At 47.6% G+C, this 17,685-nt stretch overlaps 5 protein-coding genes across 5 annotated transcripts; 3 read left to right on the top strand and 2 right to left on the bottom strand.

Annotated features, from left to right (window-relative positions):
* Positions 1-1,117: 1,117 nt before the first annotated feature.
* On the bottom strand, positions 1,118-2,634 carry HOO65_060687 (mutator-like element transposase; the record flags this gene model as incomplete). Its single annotated transcript, XM_071003868.1, has 2 exons — positions 1,118-1,899; positions 1,989-2,634. The coding sequence occupies 2 exons, from the start codon at positions 2,632-2,634 to the stop codon at positions 1,118-1,120; spliced, it is 1,428 nt and encodes a 475-aa protein (XP_070858037.1).
* Positions 2,635-2,889: 255 nt separating this feature from the next.
* HOO65_060686 (Retrovirus-related Pol polyprotein from transposon TNT 1-94) lies at positions 2,890-6,483 on the bottom strand (the record flags this gene model as incomplete). Its single annotated transcript, XM_071001201.1, has 1 exon — positions 2,890-6,483. One exon carries the CDS (start codon positions 6,481-6,483, stop codon positions 2,890-2,892), a length of 3,594 nt encoding a protein of 1,197 aa, XP_070858036.1.
* Positions 6,484-7,082: 599 nt separating this feature from the next.
* HOO65_060685 (Tyrosine--tRNA ligase, cytoplasmic) lies at positions 7,083-8,282 on the top strand (the record flags this gene model as incomplete). The annotated part of the gene is made up of 1 exon (XM_071001200.1): positions 7,083-8,282. The coding sequence occupies one exon, from the start codon at positions 7,083-7,085 to the stop codon at positions 8,280-8,282; it is 1,200 nt and encodes a 399-aa protein (XP_070858035.1).
* A 3,035-nt stretch (positions 8,283-11,317) lies between these two features.
* HOO65_060684 (uncharacterized protein) lies at positions 11,318-12,174 on the top strand (the record flags this gene model as incomplete). Its single annotated transcript, XM_071004023.1, has 2 exons — positions 11,318-11,451; positions 11,760-12,174. The coding sequence occupies 2 exons, from the start codon at positions 11,318-11,320 to the stop codon at positions 12,172-12,174; spliced, it is 549 nt and encodes a 182-aa protein (XP_070858034.1).
* A 1,674-nt stretch (positions 12,175-13,848) lies between these two features.
* HOO65_060683 (uncharacterized protein) lies at positions 13,849-14,394 on the top strand (the record flags this gene model as incomplete). The annotated part of the gene is made up of 1 exon (XM_071001199.1): positions 13,849-14,394. The coding sequence occupies one exon, from the start codon at positions 13,849-13,851 to the stop codon at positions 14,392-14,394; it is 546 nt and encodes a 181-aa protein (XP_070858033.1).
* Between the last annotated feature and the right edge of the window lie 3,291 nt (positions 14,395-17,685).

Genomic DNA, 17,685 nt, shown 5'->3' with positions numbered 1-17,685 from the left:
CCCAATTCTTTTATGCGCCCCCTCCCTTGTTGTGGAGACGCCTACACGCGCTCCCCCCTTTCCTCGGCAAGGCAGTTACTACGTGGGCATCAGGTTTTTTCTACATGGACATCAGTCTTATGTGGGCATCACATTTTACACACTCTGATTGGCTTTAGCCCACAGGTACAAGCCCCACAAAGACAGTGAAGCATGTGCACTAACAGTGGGCCAAATATCAAGGATTCTTTACACAACTGCTGTGAATTTCTTCTTCTGGAAGGGCTATTTCACACCCCTTGTCTCTATACTGTTTATTTTAACTGTCTTTCCATTCAAGTCCAATCACTTGATTCTCATTCTCTAACTAAATGCAATCTCTCTCTCTACTTATTAGATGTAAGACTTGTCGTTCTTCTGTATCTTTATCTATCCTCCTCTAGATGTCAGCTGGCATCATAGTAACATAGACTTAAGAAATCATATTTCAGCATTATGAATGAAGTCTTCAGCACAATGAATATCCCTTCCTTTCTATTTACCTTTGTGCAAGGATCAGCCATAGAATTGCCAGTGAGAGAGGTACATTGGCAGAATTCTAGAGCATGGAATGCATGAACAGAAATATTTCTAGCTGATCAGAGTGCATAAGATGTGATGCCCACGTAGTAATTGCTTTGCTGTGAGCCCTTAGCAGCACTAGCAAGCAGACTACAGATACAGCAGATGGAGGCAAACAATACAGGGAAAATTATTTATTCAATAGATCAGAATGCCTAAAAGGGCATGCCTTCGAAGTCATTGCATGGCCAACCTGATGACAGTTGCTACATCTTGGAGCTTTCCTTTTCGTAGGTTCAACATTCTCAAATCCAGACGGCTCGCGCCTCGTACCTGTGGCCGGCTGAGTAGGTTGTCTGAAAGTCGGGGTCTTCAATGGCTCTAATATAGGCTTTTGCTGAAGTTGATTCCGTTTGAGATGCCAATGAGAGTATAAATATTGAAGGGGAAGATCCTGATTTGTCTCTTGGAGTAGCTGAAGAGTGTGGACACATGGTAAACCAAGAGAAGAAGTGAACGAACGGGTACAAGCTTTCAGGGGCTTTCCAAAAAGCTGCCGCTGCTCTCGGACTTTGCGTTAAGCCTGATGTGAAACCCAGCCACGAACAGCTTCGAATCTTGTCCCAGAGATATCTAGAGGCATACGTATTTGCTGTGAGGCTTGTATTTGGTGAAGCTCTTTAATCTGTGCTAAGATTGCATGCTTAATAGCTTGATAAGCATCAAAAAGATCAAATCTTGAGGTTCCCAAGTGTGATTTGATCAGCCAGTGAATTCCTTCAACCCTTGAAGTAGCGGTATTACCAACATGCAAGTACTTGTCCACCCATGCTTTTACAAGCCGTTCCTTGCGTGGGTTGAGCCAGTATGTCAAGACATACCCAACCTCTTGAAGGTATTGTGAGGCGTACTGACACCGAAAGTCTTCAACACGAGTCTTATACGTTTCTTCGTCTGGCGATGCGATTATGGAGTGCCAGCATCCATAAAACCTCTCCCATGCTTTGGTCTCTGGACTGTCGGGTGACTCATTGCGCTTGAGCCCAAAAGCTGGTTGGCAGTGTTGGACAACTGCCTTATTAGCATGCCAAAGGCAAAGCAAGGCAGCAGCAGAAGGGAAATATACTGGAACAGCATTCATGATTGCCTGACATCGATCCGTAAGAACAACAGAAGGAAGCTCTTGTTGGTATAGAGACTTGAGGTGTTGTAATGCCCATAAATAATCATCCCCCATCTCTCCGGAGAGGAATGCAAATGCGATGCAAAACCATTTTTGGGAGGAATCTAATCTAATCATATCCAGGAGTGGCATAGCATACTGATTTGTCTTGTATGTGCAATCAAGTAACAAGACATCTGGGGTTTTTTGTAGATATGCTATGGAATCGGGATGTGCAAAGAAAAGAGTTGTCAAATGGGTTTCCGAATTAACCTGGACCTCGCACCTGAAGCCTTCTTTGCTGAGTTGGTCGATGAGGCTTGTATGCTGCCCTCCTTTTGGCGTAAATCTCGTTTCGCAATTGCAATTTGGTTTCGAATGTCCTGTGTCGTTGCGAGCGTATCCGACGTATTAAAGATATACGTCCAGATATTTCTAGGCGGAACTCCAGCTGCTACTAGACCCGAAATCGTAGATATATCCTCCTTTCGGAGAGCGCGATGTGTGGGGTGTCCAGATGGGTCTTCACTTGGCGGATGATTATGCTGGGCGTATTCACTGCCTGGCCGGTGAACTAGAGTCCAGGAATTCCTATCTGGTGATTCTTTAGCTAATACTGAAAACTTGCAGCCAGTTGCTCGACTTGAAGTTCGGCGTTTTCGTATAGCTAAAGGGTCTCGTAGCTTTCGAGTTCGATCGCAAGCAACAACAACTTTTGTCCGGCTGGTTGCAGTCTTTTTAGACCTTCTAGTTATAAATGCATAGCCTCGAGGCTTTGCCCAGGCATTCGCAGCAGCAATGAGAGCTTGGCGAGACTCGTAAGTCCCCTCAGGCGGAAGGACATCGTCTGGAAATTGACTGATTTGTAGCTCCTCTGCTACGTCGTTTGAATTTACAGCATTTGAAGCGTCTGATACAGCGTTTTCTTCCATCTTTATCTGCTATCACTGGTGTATCTGGTGTATCTGGTGTATGTAGTGTAGTGTATCTGGTGTATCTGCAGTTCTTTCCCTGCTGAGGACTTGCTTAGGTAGGCTAATAAACTGCTTAGTAAGCAAAAAGGGAGTTGTTGTGGTGATTTTGCATAGAGAATATATTCATTTTAATCTATCTACAGAGAATTCTAGGACTAGGTATAAATATGTGATGTGGGTCGGTCACGTGGCTGTGCCACAGTGTGGCTGAAACTATGCATCACTACACTCCCCCTTTCTCATGCCTAATCGACACAAGAATTCCTCAAATTTTGCCTTGGGCAACGCCTTTGTCAGCCCGTCCGCAATCATTTGGTCAGTGGGAGTATATGTGACTTTGATCACACCTGCTTGTATCGCCTCTCTCAGAGATGTCTGCTTGATGAGGAAATGCCTGTTACGCGTGGATACTTTCGAGCCGTTGGCAACCGCCAAGGCGCTTTGGTTGTCCATCTGCGTATCAATCGGCGCCTCCTCCTCGATTTGAAACACCTCTTCAAAAAGCGGCTTTAGCCATGTGGCCGTAGTTGCCAGTCCAGCTGCAGCGACATACTCAGCCTCGCAGGTACTCTGCGCTGTAAGGGTCTGCTTGCGCGCCCTCCACATAATCGCTGACCCGTTTATCGTGAATACGTTGCCTGAAATAGCGTGTGGGGAAACATTGTTACCCCAGCTGCTGTCCGTAGACGCCTGAATATCATGGTCGGGATTCTTGCGGAACACAAGTGAATAATCCTTCGACCTGTGTAAGTATCTCAAGCAGTGTTTAAGTGCCTGGAGACACGAGGTCGTGGGATTGTGTGTCCTTGATGAAAGCCTCATCACCGTGTATGATATGTCTGGTCGCGAAAAAAGTGAAATGTGGAGCAGGGACCCAACAATACTTCGATACCGTTCGTGTTCGCTTTCCGAGAGTGGCTCAGATTCCTGATCGATGAGATTGTCGTCGCTGATCGGTAACGATGCTCCTCTGCACTGAGAGAGATTCATCTTCTCAACCAACTTCTCGATCTTTGGCTTCTGGCTAATGCCTAATGCTGTAGGCAAATGTTCCACCTTAATCCCGAGAAAGGAGGACACTGGACCGAGATCACGTAGTTGGAGGGTGTTAGACAAACTGGAGATTGCGTCAAGTGTATCACTGACTTCTTTGGACATAACGAGCATGTCGTCGACATATACCGCAATCCAAGTTGTACCGTTGAAGAATATCGTCTTGTCATTCTTCAATGGTGTAAAGCCAATGTCCACAAGACGTTTGTTCAGCGTCTCCTGCCAGCGCTTGGGTGCAGACCTTAGACCATATACAGCTTTCTTCAGCTTGAGTACGTGGTCCTTAGGGAAGCCCATGTGCGCAGGTGGTTTTATGTACTCTGGGTTGTCCAATTCTGCGTTGAGGAATGCCGACTTGACGTCTATGTGATGACACACCAGATCACGCGAGGCGGCTAGGGCTAACATCATCCTGAGCGATACGCCATTCAAGACTTCAGCGCTTATATCTGTGTGTATCTCTTCGTCGTAGCCGCAGGCACACCATCTAGCTTTGAATGACCCATCTTCTTTCTTTTGAAGAACCCATTTGCTGTTCATCGGTCGACGTGGAGCTGAATGCGCTGGAACTACTTCCCATGAGTCAAACGACTCGAGGGTCTGTACTTCTTTGTGCATGGCTTCCAGCCACTTATCCTTCTCAGGACCGGAGAGCGCCTGGGCGACGGGAAATTCCATCCGACTTTTCAGAGCCATAACTTGCGACTTTAGGGGAAACTCACTATCTATAAACGTAACGTCACGTCGCGAGATGACACGCTTGTTGGGTCCATCTTCCAGGACATAGTAGGAGTTTGAGGAATGGAAACCGAGAAGTATGCCAGATGTGGCCTTCGGTTGAATCTTATCCCTCTTTTTCACTTCTATCGGCCAGAATGCACGGCAACCGATAGGATGAAGGTGGCTGATATCCGGAAGTTTGCCGTAAAGCACCTGGTATGGAGAGGTTTTGGCCACTGAGTTGGCTGTCCTGTTCAGAATGTATAGGATGCCCTGCAGTGTTTCTGGCCAAAGCCTGCTGGGGAGGCTTGCGCTTTCGTGAGTCGCGCAGAGTGACTCACAGACAGTGCGAACGCTTCTTTCAACGATACCGTTTTGTTCGTGTGCGTAGCCTGCACTTCGACTCCATGTAATGCCGCGCCGTTCAGCTAGTAGAAGACATTGACTGCTCTTAAACTCAGAGGCATCATCAGAGTGTAATGTTTTTGGATAACGACCCATCTGATTCTTGAGTTGGTCAAGGAGTGTCTCTATCAGTATCGACACGTCCTTCTTGCTGTGAACAGGAAACGCCCACCTGTACAAGGAGTGTTCATCTACTACCAGCAAAAACTGATTGGCAAGTGGGAAGTCGGTCGAGGATGTTGCGGGTGGTAGGGAATTCTGACCTCCAACCAGATCTAGATGTAAGTACTCAAGGGCTTGATTCGATCGACGTAACCCTGTCGAGGACGTCGGGCTGTGTGTGATCTTCGCCTTGATGCAAGATTGACATTTCTCGCTGTCTAGTACCGCTTTCAATCCGTGTTGTGCGAGGGTACGTTGAACGTAGTGGTTGTTAATATGTGCGAACACATGATGCCAGTCTGTCGTGGCCTTCAAGGCTGAAACCTTGGGAAGTACATTGTACCATTTCCTGAGTCCCCTCCAGAGCGTTGATAAGGTGGAGCCCCGACGGTTGTCCAAAAAATTGGTGTCATCGGGATGGACATTCCACCTGTATCCAAGCCGTTCAAGTTGTCCTTCAGACACGAGGGGTTGAGCACCAGGAACGTGTATAACATTTTCAATTTTGATAAGAGCTCCCTGGTCATCAGGGAATTCAAAGGTGCCTTGGCCCAAACATTTCACGTTTGTGCCACCCAGGGCCTCTGCAAAGGAAGTTGAAGGGAAGTAGGTGGAAAATTGTTCTCTGTTTGGTAGGACTGACGTATCTGCACCGGAGTCTATAAGAATCTCCCCAGTGTATCGAAGCGAGTTAACCTTCGGAGTTGGCTTGTCATTCCCTTTCGTTTTCTCAGAGTCCTTCTTCCCAGCCCGTTTCTTCTGCCTGCACACTTTCTCCACATGACCATTTTTGCCACAGTAGCCGCACTTTTGCTTTGACTCAGACGACACGAGCTTGGATTCCAGTTCAGTCAACTCGGTAAAAATTTCATCCGACGTACCGCACTCAAGTACCTTCTCTGCCACAGCCCTGTCGAACTCAACCAACTGGGAGTATACAAATATAGCTAAAGAATCAGAGAAGCTCGGTATCTTGATTTCGCATAGAGGTACGCGGGGCCGAAGGTAGGAAATGAACTTCCCTAAATCGTTGAGACTGGTCAACCTCTGAGAGTTCACTTCCAGGTAGGCAACAGCAGTGGTAGCAACTTCCGAATCCTTGCACCTCTTGTGTATCGAGCGCAGAATGTCGGGAAACGGAGCGTCTTCCGCAGCCGACCGCAACGGCGCGCATCGACTCAGCTCTTTGCGCCAGGTGTTCCGAGATACAAGAATCTGGGTTGTCTGATCTTCCAACTTAGCTTCATCAAACAAAGCCGACGTTTTCGTGATGATGATGGCATCCTGGAATTTCTTGCACCACTTGCTGTACGGAACCTCGTCGATGGTCGGAAGTTCCAAGTCCAGGATCCAGTTCCTGACTGCTGTGGGGTCAACTGATTCTTCCTTATTCTGAAGCCATGTTCGAGAGGTAGCGAGTGTAGCCGGGTGGACAGAGATGCCAGGTGCAAGAGTCTTGTTGGCCATGGTGGTTGGGTTGGTTTTAACTCAAAATTTGAAAATCGTGTGAGGTTTGAAAATTGTACTTGTGCATTGTCGCTATTGTGTAGAGCGGATGGTAAATCTAGGAATGGAGGGTATCTGAATCGATCGAGTTAAGGGCTCATAACCTGTTGTGGTGATTTTGCATAGAGAATATATTCATTTTAATCTATCTACAGAGAATTCTAGGACTAGGTATAAATATGTGATGTGGGTCGGTCACGTGGCTGTGCCACAGTGTGGCTGAAACTATGCATCACTACAGGAGTGCCGGTACCAAATGGGGGAGTCTGTACCTGGTGGTAGGAGGTACAGTGTTGAGTACTCGTCATAAACTAGTCGCACTGTTGCCCCCCCCCCCCCCCCGCCCTTTTTTCTTGCGTTAATGACACAAAGAGTTGAGTCATTCGAAGTCCATCAGCCTTATCCACAGGGTTCAATTTGACATCAGTGGAGAAAAAGATCTATACAAACAACAAGCTGGTAGCCTCAATTCACTGACGTCGAACATCAATTTTGACCCTCGAAAATTAACAACAGCCTCCGCCATATATCCCTAATATCCTCTACACTAGTCCGTCCTCATGTCCAAGCGCACACTCACCGCCGACGAGAAATACGCCCTGATCACCTCCAACCTACAGGAGGTCATCAGTGGTGACATCATAAAAAAGATCCTCCCCGAGCGTGATATCAGTATCTACTGGGGCACTGCGACTACCGGCCGTCCTCATGCTGCATACCTTGTGCCGGCTATCAAGGTAGCTCAATTCTTGCAGGCTGGGTGCACTGTCAAGGTCCTACTAGCAGATCTGCATGCCTTCCTCGATGCCGACAAGGCGCCCGAGGGCGTGCTTGAAAACCGTGCTCAGTACTACGAGCGCATTATCCGCTCGTTACTGTCTTCCGTTGGTGTTGATTTGTCACGCCTGGAGTTTGTACGTGGCAGCTCATACCAGCTGACACCCGAGTACATGCGTGATCTGCTGCGCTTAAGCAAGAAGGTTTCAGTGCATGACGCGCTGCGCGCCTCAAGTGAGATTGTAAAGGTCATGGGCGAACCGTGTATGGCCGATGGTCTGTACCCGTTGATGCAACTGTTGGATGAAGAATACCTCAAGGTTGACGCTGAGTTTGGTGGTCTTGATCAGCGCAAAATATTTGGCCTCTCACACGATGCTATGCCCAAGCTTGGATTTAAGAATCGTTGCCATTTGATGAACCCTATGGTGCCTGGCCTGTCGGGCGGCAAGATGAGCTCGTCTGATCCCAAGAGCAAGATTGACCTGCTTGAGGATTCTGCATCCATTAAGAAGAAAATCTCTAAGGCTGTCTGTGCGCCGCGTGAGACTGATGGTAATGGCGTGCTCTCGTTTATCGAGCATGTTATTTTCCCTTACTCTCAGCTCCAGTCTGAGAATGGCGTCGGGTCCGTTTCCGTTACTCTCAAGGATGCCACCGAGCCGACCGTCTTTACCAACTTTGCTGATCTGGCTGCCGCCTATGCCGAGGACTCATTGACGCCACAACTAGCTAAGCGTATTGTTGAGGAGGGCTTGACTAAGCTGACAGACTCAATTCGTGCTGAGTTTGCGGCTGATGCTAAGTGGCAGGAGATTGCTGCTGCCGCGTACCCCGAGCCTGTAGTTCCAGTCAAGGTCAAAAAGGAGAAGAAGCAAAAGAAGCCCCGTGGCGAGCGCCCTGATGATGCTGCCTTGACTGCTACTGGAAAACAGGACGAGAAGAAGTCGAATGTCGTTGTGCCAGTTGAGGAAACTGCGTAGGATATAAAAAAGGACAGAGACAGTTTACAGGTGAGAGAGTGTGTAGCTGGGCACAACCGAAAATTGATGCCGACGTATATTCCAATTGGGTGATTGTGGCGGTCTTTCTTGTTCTTTCAGATGTCGACTTTTGCTCTTTGTCTCTTGCATAGTGTGCGATTGAAGCTGATGCTGGTGACGTTAGAGCTATTATAAAAATTGCCTGAATTGGACTTGAATATTTCGAATCCGCCTACTAAAAATAAAACTGTCTATTTGCCTTGTTTATTTATTCATTCTATTTAATATCTGCCTACTACCGTTTTTCTGCAGAACTATAACGATGGTATTCTGGACTGATTGGGAACAGGGATGGCTTGGATCATCTCTTCTTCCAACACTAATCAGTCAGTAGGTGTAGGTGTGCATTGACTCTAAGGGTCTTCCGTGGTATTTAATGACCTGGGCTTGTAGACAGATGGGGTTTCCGCTAGATGATGCCGATGATTGGTTACTTGATGCTTTTGGCTTGTGACGCCGTGAATACGAACTAATCTAGCCCAAGAAACTAACGGACATCAGTATAGGTAGAGGCCCCGGCCGAGTACATTGGCTATAACTCCTACTCGGCGAAGAGTTTGCTGCAGTTTTACCTTGAGGCTGGTTGTTGGGAAGTCCCCTCCTTCTGAGCCTGCTATTTTTTTGCCTTCCCTGGAGCACTCTCTTCTTCTGGCCTACCTCTCCTTCATTCTCGGTGTTATTTCTCTGATTGCGTTTTCTTGACCAAAGGAATGCTATGTGGTTGGATTTTGCAGTCGATTCTCTATGCCTTAGTTGTCTATGTAGAGATAAATTTCCTTGGTGTCCATGTGTGATGTAGCATGCTGTGATGCTTATACATTCCTAAATCTGCTACTCCTATTCATTCCCCCAGAGCCACGTCTAGCCTCCAGGACAGTCCTATTTAAGGTGCTTTTAAGTCCCTTTGCTTCCTCTTGTTGTGCCACATTCGGGGCAGCATGGTTGGCCCTCTAAGTTTTGGCCCAAGTCGGGCGTGTGTTTGGATTTGAGTTGGAAGCACTTTAAGTAGCCTCACCGCCACTGAGGAGATGCTGTTCCATCACGAGAAACAACCCCAAGCTTTTGTATTGTCGTTGTAATCGCACTAGATTACTATTTAGCAGCCGCAGGTGTTAGTTATGAAATTATGCAGGCGCTCACTACTTTCGTTGGTCGCGAACTTTGAGGAACGTCACAGTCGGCTCGGCTGAGCGGGCACGGCACATTGCTGGTCTTCTGAGTATTGGCTATTGGTGTTCCGCATTTGCTATTTTTATGGTGTTATTTTCTGTATACCAGTTGTTTTTGGCCTATGACGGCTGCATGCAAGCTAGTCTAGCAGGCCACCGGCTTTCTACAAGGGGGGTAGACCTGGAGGAATACAGCCGCTTTGTCCTTCCGTATGCATAGGTGCTGCCACATCGTGTATCTTCATTTGCTGGTGGTCGGGAGTAGAGCTTCCTCGGCACCTTCTCACGGAGCACTCCTTAACATCTCCTTCCGATCCTGCGAAAAAGCCCTCACCCCATGCCCTCTTTCTTTCCTCTCTTTCTCATCCATCCCCGTCCTCACCACCCTCTTCCTCGTTGTTGTTCATCCAATCCTAAAATCGGCTGCGCCATCCTGGGCCGCCTGTGTCGCGAACGCTCCCCTGTAGTTCGTGGTGGGAGTGACCTCTCTCACCGCGTGTCTTGGAAGGTTTCCTCCGTGGTGGCCGGACGGCTCAGCCTAGACTCTAGCTGTTGTTTGTCATAGATGAACCTCAGGTTGCAGTATAGCAAGTTGGCGACATGGCATGTCGCTTTCATGTTTAAGGGGCTTCTCCGCAAACTTTTGGCTCCATGGTCTCGACAGTGCCCTGTATGCCCACCAGTTCGTTCTTTTGATTGGTTGCATGCTTTACATTCAAGTGGACAGTTATATCCCTACCCCTAGTGGTATTTGTCGAAGCCTACATCGCTACTTCTGGCAGCGAGGATGTGGCTCAGCTCCATCTTGGTGAGACTCTTCTATCGGGAGACGCTGAAGAGGCTTCAGTGGAGACACCAGTCCCGAGTGGGCAGCATTCTTTTTGATCTTTCCACTATCCTTCGTATTCGAGACGTAACTGGGCTCTCCTCTATCTCCTTGGCCCTGCAAAGCTGATACTGTGTTCTGTTATCGGTAAAGTGGGCCCTAGTTGAGTTGAGTTGAGTTGAATATATTTAACGTCTACGGGAATCACTAAGATCAAACGACGCCGGATTGGTTACCGGACAGAATTAACCCTCTGCAGGGCTGACCACAGGTTTTGGGCGAGAGAAGCTCGTATGCTCCCAAGCAAGCTTGTTCCTCGTCTTCCATCTGTAGTCGTCAGAAACAAAAAAGCAAAAAAAAAAAAAAAAGAAAAGTGGGCCCTAAATAGCTCTCCGAGTATAAATATGGTTATGTGGGCATAATCATCGCGGCACACTTTCTAAGCAGCCCTTATAGCGCAGTGGTAGCGCGTGTCACTCGTAATGACAAGGTCCTCGGTTCGACTCCGAGTGGGGGCACATCCGGCGACGACCCTCCGCCGGGCTCGCTTTTTGGTGTTTCCACAAAAAACCGATGTTACGTTTCTACCCTCTTTCGCCACACCCTCCCTCACTTTTTTTTTGCCTTCCCTTACGTGCGTTGTTTACACGCTAAGATCCTCTCTACATAGTAACTTCCCTTAAATGCATATCTTGAACGCTTGCGGTGGCGTGGTATGTTCGTAGTTACTTGTTTTGGCCAGAATTGTGGGGATCTGACATACATAACTAGCTATCACCAACTTTCGAGAGAATGAACTTTTTAAGCTGAGTGCTACTAACCTTACCTTGACATCAATTTGATCAAACAGATTTGTCATTTCTAAATTTTCGCCGCATCACCAATTATAATCATCGATCATTTTTTTTTCGTGTCCGCAGCCCCGTCTGCATGCATTAATATTACAAACTATCTCATAGTTGTTCTTCGTCCCACTCACAATGAGTGCCACTGACGTCTCTTCGGCTCCGCAGCCTGTACCGCCCAATTTGAACTCTGATGCACCAGAGAACAAAAAGCCCGGATTTCGGCGGCGGATGGTCAATGGAGCATCTACACGGATCACTCAAATCGTGTAAGCCAAGCTCAAGTAAAAAAGTGCCTGAGAGAAGAGGCGTTTCGCTGATAAACCGTTTTTATACCTGTAGCAAGGACGACGTCAATTCGACAGTTGGCGCCATACAACAGAGTAAAGAGTCAGGGTCCTGGCTATATCCTCTGAAGGTGAATGTTTTTCTTGCCATCCTGTTTTTGTCTTCTTATCTTTCCTCCCACATTGCTAATCTAAACTACGTTACCTAAGGGCGTTATCTACTTTGCTTTCCATAAGTCGCTTTGGAGTCCTTTCGTACGAAATTTGCCTTCGTTGATGCTAGTTTCCAGTGTGGTCTTGGCTTTTACCTTCAGTGTTGTTTGGGTGCCGACTATGGCGGTGGCATTCTTTCTCACGGGCCCACTTGCTATGATCTCAGCTACTATCTCAACTTTGGCACTCAGCGCCACAATCATTCATAGCATTGCTATGACCTACATCCTCCCAATGTCACTAGTCGATGTTTTTGACGCCACACTTGTGCTCCAGGGCCACATGGATCTCGTCAACGCGGGTCGTCAGGTAAAACCTGCTCTGCGTGGCGACGGACAGAATGTTCTGGATCGCATGGGCGCTGTATGGAAATGGCCGCTCAGGGCTTTTAGTCTAGATGCGGCATTCCGTAAACTGGTGTATATTCCTCTCAACATGATCCCCGTCGCTGGACCTGGTATCTCAGTTATCATGCAAGGCAAGTCAGTTTGAAAATTCTAGGCTATTTTCTTTCTCTTGGGACTTTGGCTTTTTACTAACACACAAGGCATAGCCCGTACCGGTGGGGGTGAGTGCCATGACCGGGTAAGTTTTATTGGGTGCCAAGCTCAGATTTTAGTGTAATGGTTTGGGCTCCATACCATCCATTTCTTGCTGGCTTTGATGGCGAAATCACATGACGAGCATCAAATAGCCGCCTATTTGGCTAACACCAAGCTTAACAGTACTTCCAACTCAAGGGATGGCGTGATAAGTACACCAACGCCTTTGTAAGAGCCAACAGTGGTTCTTACGCAATGTAAGTGGATTCTAATGGGAGAACACGCACAACAAAAAGTACCTGCGGCGGTGGTGCTGACTGTGGATGCAACGTCTGGCTGACCTATACTAATTATTGTGTTTTTAGGTTTGCGCTTGTTGATAATTTACTATCAATTATCCCATTTGCCTCTATTATGTTCCGCTATACAACTACCGGTACGTACCCCCAAGCCTCTTTCTTATACTTGCCTCTTTTTTTTTTTCAGCCTGTCATGCAAAGAGCGCTTGTGTTATCTGTTGTCAACAAACAGAGATTGCGAGGCTTACAGAGCTTGCAAAGTTTGCAGATCCTCTCTTGCCACTTTGAGACACTATAGCAAACGCGTCCTATGAGTCTTTGCCCTTTCGGCCAAGGTTGAAATGTGCAACTTCCTCATTGTTGCCGTATAATCAACACGCCAACATACGTACATTCACCACTGCGAGTTTTGGCCATGTACTATCAACATGATTACTGACATTCAATGAACAACAACTAGTTGGAGCTGCGTTGTGGGCTGCTGATATTGAGGAGAAAAGGGTTCGCATGGTTCTACCTGAGATTGACGTGGATTAAACCGGCAAAGCAAGTCGCACAAGGCAAACAAGCAGGATCTTCTGGAAAGAAAATGCAGGTACCCCTCCATGGATGGAAATAAGCTTGGTAGTGACATGGTAAAACTTTGATAACTTAGCGCTTAGTCCATAGAGTAGGGCTTTATGCGGCATCGTTATAAGCCGTGCCCCGTTTTTTTAACATGCACTTACAACTTGACATTGACAAGTCTCTGTGCACTAGAACGGATTTTGAAATATCTGTCAGCATTTATTGAATATTGGAAATGATAGTTTATGTTAGCACATTAACGTTGGGCATCTGGGCACTAGCAGCTGAAGTTACTTATTGAGAGATTCTGAACACGGTAGCTACGAGAGGGTTAAGGTAGGAACTATGACCCCGCAACAGCTACCTTGCTTATGGGAACTTCCCGTTTTTGGGCTGGCTACTAGTTCCGGGTAACTGCCGCCTCTTCGCCGAAATAGTGGTGCTATCCCGGTATAAATAAACACGAGTCGACTGCCCTGTCCCGGATTCTCTTTTCTTCCCTCTTCATTCCACCCATCTTCACTCTTCTTATTTTACCTCAACATCCACAAACAGTCGACTTGTTTCTTCTTTCTTGCATCTTCAGCAATTATTAGCCATTAAACTAACGAATCAATCATTAACGGTACGTTGTCCTATCCATACATGGACACACTCCGTGTCTTCTCCCACCTGACTAGCCTCCTATCTATCTATTTGCTCCTATCCCTTTTAATTCCCTGTTCTAACACTCAACTTTTCCATCTTCGCCTCTATAGATGAAGGCCACCGGTGTTATCGCTTCTCTGGCTGTTGCTGCCTCCTCTGCCTCAGGCCTCGCCGTTGGCCATGGAACTGCTGCTGCTGGATATGCTAGCACGGCTGTCGGTACTGGCGTTAGTAGCACCAGCTGCTCTTCCCTCAACTCCACCAGTGTTCACCACTATCAGCTCCATAAGGCCACTCAGCTGTCTGAGAGCACTAAGAGTGCCTCCGTCAACAGCACTTCTTCCACTAGTTGCAGTGGCTCTAGCTCTGCCACTCCTTACACCAACACCACCTCTGTCGAGCCTGTCGCCACTGTTGGCTATGCTACCAAGGCTGCCTACGCCACCGAGACTGGCTATGCTGCTCCTACTGGTGCTGTGGTTAACCGCCGCTCCAACCGCTTTGTTAACAGCACTGCCCCTTGTGCCACGGGAACTCCTCTCTTCCCCCAGCACAATGTGACCGCTTCCAGCATTCTCCCTACCGGCACCGCGGACTCTGGAAGCTCCACTACCCTGCTGACCGTCACCCGCAGCCACCACCACTACCACGAATAAGTGCACGCAGTCTGATGCAATAATTTGATGCTTGACTCATAATGTGTTATAATAATATGGACCGTGAGGGGAGAAGAAACGAAAAGGCGATTCAGTATAGAATAGACGAGTATTAGTTTAGATGTGTCCCGATGTTTTGGGACAGGTGAATAAACCATTGAGGCTCTGTGCTCTTATTCTTATGTATTCATCGTTGCGCTTTTGTCTCGCTTTCAACATTATGTCGTGCCTTTCAGCTAGGCAGTATTGTATTTGATAATCCTATAGTTATGTATACCAAAACCGTAAGATTCCATTTGTTGATACTGGCGAATGGGCAATTACCCTTTCCAAGACAAGGTAGGGTAACTAACTACTAAGCCCCTTGAAAAAGAAAAAAAGGTACTGTGAAATTTCCAAGGTTCTAGAAGCTTCCTTCCTAATCTTTGTATTTTTCAAATTCCTGTTGCTCCTCACCCGATTATCACAACCTCACTGCCATCTCTTGACAGCACTCCCTTCCTCTTGGTTACTTTTCCCTCAAAAATGTCACCTCACACTCCAACCACCTGCGCACTGGGGGGTCAAGCATTACAAAGTCGTAGAAAACGATGTCTTTCACAACCACCCCCTCCCCCCATTACCCGCTGCCTGATACACTTATTGAATGGAAAGCCTGCCAAGGGCAGTTGAATCACCGCCATTTCTGAGCAGACTGTTAGCGAATGGGCTGCCGTCAGTGATCGTGAAAGTGGTGCTTCTGGCCGGCCTATGAGGCAAGGCATACTAAAAGGTGTGGAAAGCAATGCTTCAGGGATCATGGCCATTATTTTCAAGATCAACTTCGTCGCTGCATACAAAGTCTTGCTAGAAATTCCGAATTACTCGATGGCCAAATGAACCGCCTTTTTCTTTTCGCCTGGCGGGTATCTTTTAGCCAGTCAAAACCCCTGCCGAGATTGAAGCCGAGGCTGACGAAGAAAGCGAGTACGAACGTGTAGTTACCATGCATAAATACTCTATGAACAACGTTGCTGCCGACTCAGAAGAAGGGCTTTTTCACAGGGAAGCTTGGGCCCATGACCAGGAAGAGCGACACAATAAACATGGCGAAATCTGGGAAGAATGGGGTATCCGAGATACAGCTCGCCACGACGTCTTGAAATCCAAGTCTAGTTGTGTTATTCTTACGAAAGATGAAAACAAAGGTGGCGTCAACTTTGGCGCCAGTTTTTAGGAAATTATTCTGCCTGCCGACCGTCAGGATAGCAAGCTCCACGCTATAGATGACTGTATAGACTGTATCAGGGCAATTCCAAGGCCCGCAAGTTTGGAATACATCAGTTACTTTCGAAGCATCGCGCACCTCAAATTTGAAGAGTCCAATTGACTCCTGGATGCTCAGAGAGAACGCGGCCTGCTATTGGCGAGCCCCAACAACCTCAGCTATATGACGCCGCTCTTGAAACAAGGCCTGTATCTCCCCATGGAGCAACGGGCTTTACAGCTGCAATATTGTGCCATGGCCCTGCGCACCAATCTAAGTCCTGTCTTCCACGCCCTGAGACTTCGAGAAGCAGAGAGTCCCTACTTCTAGCTCATCTTCGGCCCCTGTGATATGCCGCAACTTGTGTGCACGCCAACGCTAAGAACAATGGGTAGAAGAAGCCATCTGCCAAGCGGCCTGGGGGCCAGCGTGGACGAAGGAACTAGGCGGCATCACCCTAGATATGGTGGCCAAAAAAGTCTACCAAATACTGGCCCAAGATAAAAGCGATTTCTGCATGCCACAGCACCTCTTTTCGGACCCGGACGAAGGGTTCTTATGGGTCCATGAGGATTGCTTTTATCCAAAAGGAAAACGTTGTCTGCGAACGCTGATATTTGCCAAGTAGGGTCTCACGCCTTTCAAATTAAATGGGATATAAAAACAAAATCATGGCCCCCACACGTGATCGCCCATGAGACGGACAGACAATGCGAGTTGGCGGGACAGCAAATCGCATTCTACACGAAGCCGAGACTCTCTTTGAGCCGCCCCTTAGCCCACAGTTCCGGAACCCACTATTCGGACTAGTGTAGGCTGCCATTCTCCGGAGTCTACTTTGGCTTGTGCTCTAGCCTCTATACCACTTCCATCATTACTTCCTGCTGGCCATCTACTGCTAGGAGCCCGACGTAATGCTCCTAGAAACCCTTGATGTGGCAGTTATGAGATCCGCCTTTTCGTCAGCCTAGATGGGAATACTTTTATGGCTCTCAATGCTAGGAGCAAGACCTCCACTGTTGCACACGCCGCTATTGATTCCGCCCCCAACCATGTCATAAAGAGTGCTGTGGATATCATTCACAATACCCTAGCAAGTTCCCAGGACAGGGAAGAGGGTCTCTTTGCAGGTTTGATGGACATTTCTGCTGGATTTCTGGATTGTTGTACCTGTCGCGAACTTGTGAAAGCGAAGGAAAGGTTATTTGAGAGCAAGGTCATGGGCAAAAATAGGGCTAGGAGCAGGATCGCTACCTCTCAGGCAAAGGCCAAGCCCATAGACAACAGTGCAGCGGGATGCTGGTTTGTGGCGAGACCAAGTTAAAAGACGTAACCTAGGACGAACTGTGGGAGAACTTGAGGACTCCTTGGGGAAAATTGCCGAGCTGTATGCTGCGGCGAATACAAACCCGCATTATGTCATCAGCCGACAAATGGGGGCGCGGCAAAGAACACGAATTCCATGACGCCGACCTAATGTCAACAGTGATAGTGAGGGTGTACCTAGATCAAGTTGGTTTCACGATGTTTGTATCAGTGAGGGTGAGAGGAGAAAACTTCCCCAACGATGATACTCTTTTAAGGGCCTTGTGAATTATGGATAATTGATTTTGATTTTCCTCACTTGGCCCTCTGCCTGACTAATTGAAAAGCCTTTTTCCCCCTATTTTAACTTGATATTTTTATTGAGCACCGAGTTAGATATGCTACGGGGACAGGGGGGGGGGGGACAAGCGAAGGGAAAGAACAGCGGCAGTAGAAAATAACAAAATAATATTTTGGAACAGAGAACCGATAGAAAAGAGCCGAGTAGGTAAAGGCAGAGATAGAGATAGAGAGATAGAGATAGCGAGATAGAGATAGAGGTAGAGATACACATGGAAAGAGAGAAGAGAGAAAGAGAAAGAAAAAAGGATCGAGGAACGAAGGATCTGAAGGAAGCGCAAAGTAGGAGACGAAAGACATGCGTTACGAAGCTTGTCGTCGTCATCAAGCTTCCCTAATTAGGACGTAATTGTTTGTTGGTGGTTCATTTTCACCGTCAA

This window comes from Ceratocystis lukuohia (genome assembly GCF_044167205.1).
Source record: "Ceratocystis lukuohia strain C4212 chromosome Unknown Supercontig6_pilon, whole genome shotgun sequence".
NCBI classification, from domain to species: domain Eukaryota; kingdom Fungi; phylum Ascomycota; class Sordariomycetes; order Microascales; family Ceratocystidaceae; genus Ceratocystis; species Ceratocystis lukuohia.
Note: the sequence above shows the minus strand (reverse complement) of the source record. Positions and strands in the feature narration are given on the sequence as shown.